General features: G+C 42.0%; 1 protein-coding gene across 1 annotated transcript; it reads left to right on the top strand.

The window, feature by feature from the left end:
• The first annotated feature begins 243 nt into the window (after positions 1-243).
• LOC109765884 (vacuolar iron transporter homolog 2-like) lies at positions 244-1,221 on the top strand. Its single transcript, XM_020324648.4, has one exon. The coding sequence runs from the start codon at positions 309-311 to the stop codon at positions 1,002-1,004; it is 696 nt and encodes a 231-aa protein (XP_020180237.1). The 5' UTR covers positions 244-308; the 3' UTR covers positions 1,005-1,221.
• The last annotated feature ends 9,066 nt before the right edge of the window (positions 1,222-10,287 follow it).

The following is a 10,287-nucleotide window of genomic DNA, read 5'->3' as shown; positions in this document are numbered from 1 at the left end:
GCTAGTACATTTGGACCCGTGTATTGATGGCGCATTTACTTGTTGCTAAAAATGAAGGCATGCACTGAACCAGACGATCAGCGAGCGAGATACGCGCGTCAACATCTGCAGAAAATCCCGTGTGAGGTACACGTCAGCGGGGGGCGTGTGGCTGCCACACGCAAGTGCAATCGGAGCCCTCCATTCGTCAAACCCTAGCGGTTTCCAGTATAAATACCCCCGCCGAGGCGTGTGGCCGGCACACTACTCAGGTACAGCAGCCAGCCACATTGCTTCTCCTTCTTGAGTAGCTCGATCGCCTTGGATCCATGGACCATCACGTCGGCTCCTCCCACGTGCACGCCGACGGCGAGCGCAGGGCCAAGGAGGAGGACGTCGTCGTCGTGCTCGCCGTCGACGCCGAGGCGGCCGAGGCCGACGTCCACCCGGGCGACGACGACGGCGGCGTCAACTACATGGCCCGCGCGCAGTGGCTCCGCGCGGCGGTCCTCGGCGCCAACGACGGCCTCGTCTCCGTGGCGTCCCTCATGATCGGCGTCAGCGCCGTGAACGACGCCGGCAAGACGATGCTCGTGTCGGGCCTCGCCGGGCTGGTGGCCGGCGCCTGCAGCATGGCCATCGGCGAGTTCGTGTCCGTGTACGCGCAGTACGACATCGAGGTGGCCCAGATCAAGCGCGACGGCGCCAAGGGCAAGAAGGAGAGCCTGGCGAGCCCGACGCTGGCCGCGCTCGCGTCCGCGCTGGCGTTCGCGGTGGGCGCGCTCCTGCCGCTGCTGGCCGGCGGGTTCGTGAGGCCGTATGGCGCTAGGGTCGGGGCGGTGTGCGCGGCGACCACCGTGGGCCTGGCCGGCTTCGGCGCGGCGGGCGGTTACCTGGGCGGCGCGAGCATGTTACGGTCGGGGTCCAGGGTCCTCCTGGGCGGGTGGGTCGCCATGGCTGTCACTTACGGCGTGCTCTGGCTGTTTGCCAAGGTGTCCCACATTCACGTCTCGTCGTTGAGGTGAAGTGGCCGTGCTGGGTTGGCAGGTGGTGGGTGGAGTGATTTGCAGAATTAATACAAGGGCTAGAGCTAGCTGTGTCAATTGATACTTAGTCGTCTACATTTGGTTAATGGCTACCCATATCCTAGTAGAGATCTCCCGGATCAATCGTTGTGTAATGGCTCTGGTTGGTGGCAATGTAAGGCAAGGCTAATGAAAATACTATACATGCTTTTTACCATCTGCTGCATGCCTATAGTGTTCTACCTCTGAAAGGTTATTTTTTTTGTGGGGTTCCACCTCTGAAACGTTTCAGCCCGTAAAATGGGATCGATTGCAACGAAACGCGAAAAGTGAAACGACGATTGCGTTTCAGCAGAAGAAAGAATAGAAGAAAAATGTATCCGCGACCATGGTGGTTCTACCTTTCCGTAGAAGCGTCTAAAAAAAACTTTCCGTAGATCCCTCGTCATTTTCTGTAACTGCCTATTCATGTGACGGCCACACGCTAGCCGCCCTGATATTTTGTTTTTTTTTTAGGGACGCTAGCCGCCCTGATTTTCAAGTCCCACGACATCTTCGGTCTCTTTCATCCTGGGCTGCTTTAAGCCCAATTAGTACGTCTAGTTCTAAAACCGGCATTCATGAGCAAGGATAACTGAACAAGAACCCCTAAAAAAAGAACAAGTGAACAAGAAACACTTCCTTCATGTTACTAAAAAAACACTTCTTTCATAAAATGTTTTGCAAGAAAATAAAAACATGTGATACCTGCACTGACACTTTAGATACGTGATACATCACCACATTTACGCCTTTATAGAACTAGCCTCTGGGCACGTGATACATCATCACTAGGCAATCTGGAACGAGCACAACCCTCATGTCTTCCACAACAAAGCTTCGCCGCCCCACATCATTGTATTTTGTATCCGCAATGAAGCCACAAACTGGGAATTGTCTTTGGGCAATCTCATGTTGGGAGAGTAGGTTGTGTATCTATTGTCACGCATTTGGGATTCTGGACTGTAAAACTTCTTATTGAATGAATATGGCAAATCTTTTGCCACCTTTCAAAAAAAACCTCCATGGCTAACTTCGATGAATATGATACCGTGAAAGCAAGTTGCATTAGTTGCATACCAGGTTCTCGCAACATAGGATATACCGAAGAATATATTTGAATAAAAGAAGGTATAAATGTTTGTTTAATAGGCTTAGTTGAAGTCTACTTTCCCATGAACCTTTTCGTGGAATATTTTGCCCCTGGCATATTCAATAACCAGAAATCCTTGTTGCCTGTGGCAATCCTCGGTAAGGCCACCATTGGAGCCGATCATACATGACTTCTCCCTCGAGCTACCTTCTAGTTCATGGTGAAACTCGTACCACGCCCCTCCCAGCACCCTCCTTCCCCATCTAAAAACCATTCATGATCTTGTTACAACGTGGTGCCTTCCTTCATTATACAGATGCCCATGATACACAAAGTCCGACCCAAACACTAGTGATGCCATATTCACACACCTTGTAAAATACCTCACTACAGTAATACAACCTCTTAAAATCAAACTCGTAACCTTGTTGTCTCTCTCTTTCTCTCAAGTGTGAACGTCTACAGAAGATTCAACTTCTGAATCATGGTGCTTAAAGATTGACGACGTCAACAAAGACACGTTACATGCCACTAGGAAAAAACTGATCCCATCAAGTACCCTACTACATTGAGAGGCAAACATATTGTTTTGATTCATGATAGCCCACGGTGCAACCTCCTCCACCGACTAATCATGTAACTTGGTTCTCATCGAGAATTCAAGATATACTTTTTGTTAACTTGGAAATGATATATGTTATTCAAATTTCTTTTAGTCCGTGAATGGAGCAAACTACTCATGTCTTAGGATTTAGATGATTCGAAAACTATCCCTTGATGGTGTTGGAGTTGTAGGTGCATTTTCTTGCATCTTTAAATCATTTTTACTTACAAACGTGTGAACCTTGGTATAAACTTTGCAATATTCACTTATTCATTCTCGGCCTTTGTAAATAATAGACATGGCGAGCTCCTGTAAAATGGAAATGTATCTAGTATGTTAGCTTTAAATTGTTGGCTTGCCTTGGAGGATGTAGGATCTTCTGTAAAACTACACAACCAAGTAGATGGGATGATTCTTTTCTAAGCCCAAGTTACCATCTCTTGTACCCTGCATTTTGAAGCCGACTAGACAATTTCTCTAACAGAAAGAAGTTGTTGGTGGAATTTCTAGTTGCACTGTTAGAGGAGCGTGAATGCTTTTTTTGTTTATTTGAGTAAACGGTGCGACTTTTACTCAAGGTTTAATGTTTAGGGGAATACACAAGTGATCTGGAGGATCAATAAACCATACATGTCGACCCACATTAAGATAAGTAGTCCTTTTAGTTAATCCATGGGTTCCTTATTGTGCTTGTCTTGTTCATGACTAAATTTGTAGGCTTGGAAGCTCGCGGGCCTCTCCTTGATCTCATTCAAATTCATGCAATAATATCCTAGCTAGACCGGTGAACGCAACTCATTAACAACTCTCAGACAGACAGATGCCACATAGGAGCGTGAATGCTATGCATCGCTCTTTCCGAGCGATACGATAGCGATCGCCCATGCGAGGTCTAATCTGGGCCGAGGCCTTGGTAAGCAGCGAATCGGGACACTTTCCGTTGATTTGGAAGCTTCCAACCATTTTTATTCTTCTTTCATCTGTTGGTTTTCCGGTTTTCTGGTCGTTTTTTTTCTTTTTTTTTATTTCTTTCGGGGTTTTCATTTTCTTTATTCATTTTTTCCAATTTTTTAATTTTTGATTAATTCATTAACATTTTCCAAATTATTCATTTTCTTTAATTAGTGTTTTTTATATTCTCGAATAGTATTGAATTCATACTTTTTTGTTCATGTTTTTTAGTTAGGGCAAACATTGTTTGAAACTCATGATTTTTTTGGAATCTGTGAACATTTCTTGAATCCATGAACAATTTTTTAAGTCGTGTACAATTTTTTAGGTTAACGTATATTTTCAAAATTCATGAACATTTTTCAATTCATGAACGTTTTTTGAAATTTGCCAACATTTTCAATAATTCACGTTTTTCTGAACTTGGTGAACATTTTATGAATTCATGAAAAACTATTTGAAATCCATGAACATTTTTTGAATTCTTCAACTTTTTGAATTCATGAACTTCTTTGAATTCATAGCCTTTTCTCAAAAAAATTCAACTTTTTTTGAATTCACAACCTTTTTTCGGATTCATGGAAAAACTGAAGAAAAAATCCGAACACTTTTTTGAGAAAAAATAAACGAAACGTTAATGAGCAAGTGAGCGATCGCAACAACTAGCGAGGTGCCTTAATGGGCTGGCCCACCATGCATATGTATGATTAGCTAGCTGGGGCTGTAGGCGATTGCTGCATAGGTATCGCTATAAGCTATACATATCAACGCCCATTAAGGCCCGATTTTTTGCAAGATTCTCACAGAATCTGACCCCTCCCCAGCTTCTCCCAGAATCTTTGAGTCCCATTTATTTTACAATCCTATCTAGTTAGGGTCTAATTAGCTATGGAGGGGTCAGATTGTGGGACAATCTTGCAGTACCCCCGCAAGCCTCTTTATCTATATGAATATACAACCAAATATTCCGCAAAAAAGAATATACAACCAAATGTTCTGTGAAACTGGAGTACTCAGAAGTACTTAACATGAATGTTCCCTTGATGCATTCTCATTCAATTATTTGAAGTTGATAAACAAATATGTTCAGTTCTTTGAGGAAAAACAAATATGCTTAGTTCTATTATGCTTTTGAAAACAAATATCTAAGTGGACGTGGTGCAAGCCGTCCGATGCAAAGCACGAATCTTAGCGGAAGGAGAGTTGCCATGTCGGCATCCCTAACCCATTCGCTGGCGACGACACATGTATGAATGCAGATGTGGGCATGGGGTTAGTGCTCTCGCCTCCCTAACCCGCTTAGTGAAATCTTCATCCCCCCAGCTGCCTCTTCCTCTCCTCCAACTCTCCGAAGATTCTTCTCTTCCACCATCTCCGCACCGAGCTACTCGCTGATATTCGTCGCATGCTCAGGTACCCCACCGCCCCAACAGTCATCCGAGTGGCGGCCCCACAACACACGCGGGGGTACCTATGTAGGAGGCGGATGAGTCTGTGTGACTCGTGGCCAAGCTGCTCGTTACCGGGAACTGACGTTGACCAGTGGGAGAGAGTTGGAGTCTGTGTAGAGAGGCCATCTACACGCTGATAGTAGGACGAATGAGAATAGAGGGGACGGAGATGAGGTTAGTGTGGCTCTTCCACGGGGCGAACCATGAGTGAGCAATGGTTTGGGTGGAATCAACGGTCGTCACCGGTCATGGGACACGTATGACGATCTTCTCCACCCCTTTTGCTTCTTCTCCATCGTCGGAGCTCCTTTTTGCTCCCCGTCCTGCTCATCTGCCTCTCCCTCTATGTCACAACCTAGGGGAGATGGGACACATGTGAAAGGATCGATATAGTTGACTAGAGGGGGAGGGAATAGGCAACTAACAATTTTTAGCTTTTCTTTACCAATTTAAAGTTTGCATCAAAGTAGGTTGTTGATACGTCTCCAACGTATCTATATTTTTTGATTGCTCCATGCTATATTATCTTTTGTTTTGGACATTATTGGGCTTTATTATTCACTTCTATATTATTTTTGAGACTAGCCTATTAACCGGAGGCCCAGCCCAAAATTGTTGTTTTTTGCCTATTTCAGAGTCGCAGAAAAAGAATATCAAATGGAGTCCAAACGGAATGAAACCTTCGGGAACGTGATTTTCGGAATGAACAAGATCCAGGAGACTTGGACCCTACGTCAAGAAACAAAAGAGGAAGCCACGAGGTAGGGGGGCGCGCCCTCGACCCTCGTGGGCCCCCTGTTGCTCCACCGACGTACTTCTTCCTCCTATATATACCTACGTACCCCCAAACGATCAGATACGGAGCCAAAAACCTAATTCCACCGCCGCAACCTTCTGTACCCACGAGATCCCATCTTGGGGCCTGTTCCGGAGCTCCGCCGGAGGGGGCATCGATCACGGAGGGCTTCTACATCAACACCATAGCCCCTCCGATGAAGTGTGAGTAGTTTACCTCAGACCTTCGGGTCCATAGTTAGTAGCTAGATGGCTTCCTCTCTCTTTTTGGATCTCAATACAATGTTCTCCCCCTCTCTCGTGGAGATCTATTCGATGTAATCTTCTTTTGCGGTGTGTTTGTTGAGACCGATGAATTGTGGGTTTATGATCAAGTTTATGTATGAACAATATTTGAATCTTCTCTGAATTCTTTTATGTATGATTGGTTATCTTTGCAAGTCTCTTCGAATTATCAGTTTGGTTTGGCCTACTAGATTGATCTTTCTTGCAACTGGAGAAGTGCTTAGCTTTGGGTTCAATCTTGTGGTGACCTTTCCCAGTGACAGTAGGGGCAGCAAGGCACGTATTGTATTGTTGCCATCGAGGATAACAAGATGGGGTTTTTTTTATCATATTGCATCAATTTATCCCTCTACATCATGTCATCTTGCTTAAGGCATTACTCTGTTCTTATGAACTTAATACTCTAGATGCATGCTGGATAGCGGTCGATTTGTGTAGTAATAGTAGTAGATGTAGGCAGGAGTCGGTCTACTTGTCTCGGACGTGATGCCTATATACATGATCATACCTAGATATTCTCATAACTATGCTCAATTCTGTCAATTGCCCAACAGTAATTTGTTCACCCACCGTAAAATACTTATGCTCTTGAGAGAAGCCACTAGTGAAACCTATGGCCCCCGGGTCTATCTTCATCATATTAATCTTCCAACACTTAGTTATTTTCTTTGCTTTTTTACTTTGCTTTTATTTTTATTTTGCATCTTTATCATAAAAATACCAAAAATATTATCCTATCATATCTATCAGATCTCATTCTCGTAAGTGACCGTGAAGGGATTGACAACCCCTTATCGCGTTGGTTGCGAGGATTTATTTGTTTTGTGTAGGTGCGAGGGACTCGCGCGTAGCCTCCTACTGGATTGATACCTTGGTTCTCAAAAACTGAAGGAAATACTTATGCTACTTTGCTGCATCATCCTTTCCTCTTCAAGGGAAAACCAACGCAGTGCTCAAGAGGTAGCACGAAGGATTTCTGGCGCCGTTGACGGGGAGGCTTACGCAAGGTCAAGTTAAGATTTGGACTCCCGACAACGAGCCATTTCTGGCGCCGTTGCTTGGGAGGTCTACGCAAAAGTCAACATACCAAGTACCCATCACAAACCCTTATCTCCCGCATTACATTATTTGCCATTTGCCTCTCGTTTTCCTCTCCCCCACTTCACCCTTGCCGTTTTATTCGCCCTCTCTTCTTTTTCGTTCGCCTCTTTTTTGCTTGCTTTCTGTTTGCTCGTGTGTTGGATTGCTTGTTTGTCACGATGGCTCAAGATAATACCAAATTATGTGACTTTACCAATACCAACAATAATGATTTCCTTAGCACTCCGATTGCTCCTCTTACCGATACTGAATCTTGTGAAATCAATGCTGCTTTGTTGAATCTTGTCATGAAAGATCAATTCGCCGGCCTTCCTAGTGCAGATGCCGCTACTCATCTAAATAGCTTCGTTGATTTGTGTGATATGCAAAACAAGAAAGATGTTCATAATGATATTGTTAAATTGAAACTATTTCCTTTTTCGCTTAGAGATCGTGCTAAAGCTTGGTTTTCGTCTTTGCCTAAAAATAGTATTGATTCTTGGAATAGGTGCAAAGATGCTTTTATCTCTAAGTATTTTCCTCCCGCTAAGATCATCTCTCTTAGAAACGATACCATGAATTTTAAGCAACTTGATCATGAGCATGTTGCACAAGCTTGGGAGAGGATGAAATTAATGATACATAATTGCCCTACTCATGGTTTGAATTTGTGGATGATTATACAAAATTTTTATGCCGGATTGAACTTTGCTTCTAGAAATCTTTTATATTCAGCCGCGGGAGGCACTTTTATGGAAATCACTTTAGGATAAGCTACTAAACTCCTAGATAATATTATGGTTAATTATTCTCAATGGCACACTGAAAGATCTACTAATAAAAAAGTGCATGCGATAGAAGAAATTAATGTTTTGAGTGGAAACATGGATGAACTTATGAAATTATTTGCTACTAAGAGTGTTTCTTCTGATCCTAATGATATGCCTTTGTCTACTTTGATTGAGAATAATAATGAATCTATGGATGTGAATTTTGTTGGTAGGAATAATTTTGGTAACAACGCGTATAGAGGAAACTTTAATCCTAGGCCTTATCCTAGTAATTCCTCTAATAATTATGGTAATTCCTACAACAATTCTTATGGAAATTTTAATAAGATGCCCTCTGAATTTGAGACTAGTGTTGAAGAGTTTATGAATTTGCAAAAGAATTTCAATGCTTTGCTTGAAGAGAAATTGCTTAAAGTTGATGAATTGGCTAGGAACGTTGATAGAATTTCTCTTGATGTTGATTCTTTAAAACTGAGATCTATTCCTCCTAAGCATGATATCAATGAGTCTCTCAAAGCCATGAGAATTTCCATTGATGAGTGCAAAGAAAGAACCGCTAGGATGCGTGCTAAGAGAGATTGCTTTATGAAAGCGTGTTCTTCAAATTTCTATGAAAATAAAGATGAAGATCTAAAAGTTATTGATGTGTCCCCTATTAAATCTTTGTTTTGCAATATGAATCTTGATAATGATGGGACTGAATATGATCCACCTTTACCTAGAAGGCGTTCCAAAAATTCGGAGTTTTTAGATCTTGATGCTAAAATTGATAAAAGTGGGACTGAAGAGAACAAAACCCTAGATATTAATAAACCCACTATTTTGGATTTCAAGGAATTTAATTATGATAATTGCTCTTTGATAGATTGTATTTCCTTGTTGCAATCTGTGCTAAATTCTTGGTAGACCTTTCCATAGAACGATTGGTGCAATTATTGATATGAAGGAAAGGAATATTAGATTCCAATTTCCATTAAAGAAAGGGATGGAACACTTCCCTAGGAAGAAAATAAAACTACCATATGAATCTATCATGAGAGCCACTTATGTATTGCCTACCAAAGATGGCAATACCTAGATCTATTCTTGCTTTTATGCCTAGCTAGGGGCGTTAAACGATAGCGCTTGTTAGGAGGCAACCCAATTTTATTTTTAGTTTTTTTGCTATTTGCTTCTGTTTAGGAATAAATATTTGTTCTAGCCTCTGGTTAGATGTGTTTTTATGTTTTAATTAGTGTTTGTGCCAAGTTAAACCTATAGGATCTTCTTGGGTGATAGTTATTTGATCTTGCTGTAATTTCCAGAAACTTTCTGTTCATGAAAAATAATTGTTAAAAATCACCAGAACGTGATAAAATATTTATTCCAATTGATGCTGATCAATAAAAAAATTTCCTAGGTCTTCCTATTTTGGCTGATTTTTTGGAGTTCCAGAAGTTTGCGTTAGTTACAGATTACTACAGACTGTTATGTTTTTGACAGATTCTGTTTTTTGTGTGTTGTTTGCTTATTTTGATGAATCTATGGCTAGTAAAATAGTTTATAAACCATAGATAAGTTGGAATACAGTAGTTTTAACACCAATATAAATAAAGAATGAGTTCATTACAGTACCTTGAAGTGGTCTTTTGTTTTCTTTCGCTAACGGAGCTCACGAGATTTTCTGTTGAGTTTTGTGTTGTGAAGTTTTCAAGTTTTGGGTGAAAGATTTGATGGATTATGGAACAAGGAGTGGCAAGAGACTAAGCTTGGGGATTCCCATGGCACCCCCAAGATAATCTAAGGACACCAAAAATCCAAAGCTTGGGGATGCCCCGGAAGGCATCCCCTCTTTCGTCTACTTCCATCGGTAACTTTACTTGGAGCTATAATTTTATTCACCACATGATATGTGTTTTGCTTGGAGCGTCTTGTATGATTTGAGTCTTTGTTTTTAGTTTACCACAATCATCCTTGCTGTACACACCTTTTGAGAGACACACACATGATTCGGAAATTATTAGAATACTCTATGTGCTTCACTTATATCTTTTGAGTTATATAGTTTTGCTCTAGTACTTCACTTATATCTTCTAGAGCACGGTGGTGGATTTGTTTTATAGAAACTATTGATCTCTCGTGCTTCACTTAGATTATTTTGAGAGTCTTAAATAGCATGGTAATTTGCTTAAATAATCCTAATATGCTAGGTATT

Source organism: Aegilops tauschii, chromosome 2, assembly GCF_002575655.3.
Source record: "Aegilops tauschii subsp. strangulata cultivar AL8/78 chromosome 2, Aet v6.0, whole genome shotgun sequence".
NCBI lineage: Eukaryota > Viridiplantae > Streptophyta > Magnoliopsida > Poales > Poaceae > Aegilops > Aegilops tauschii.
This window is presented reverse-complemented; position numbering and strand designations above follow the sequence as displayed.

Bases quoted from the DNA above. Each gene is read 5' to 3' on its own strand.
- LOC109765884 (XM_020324648.4), top strand. From the start codon at position 309: ATGGACCATCACGTCGGCTCCTCCCACGTGCACGCCGACGGCGAGCGC.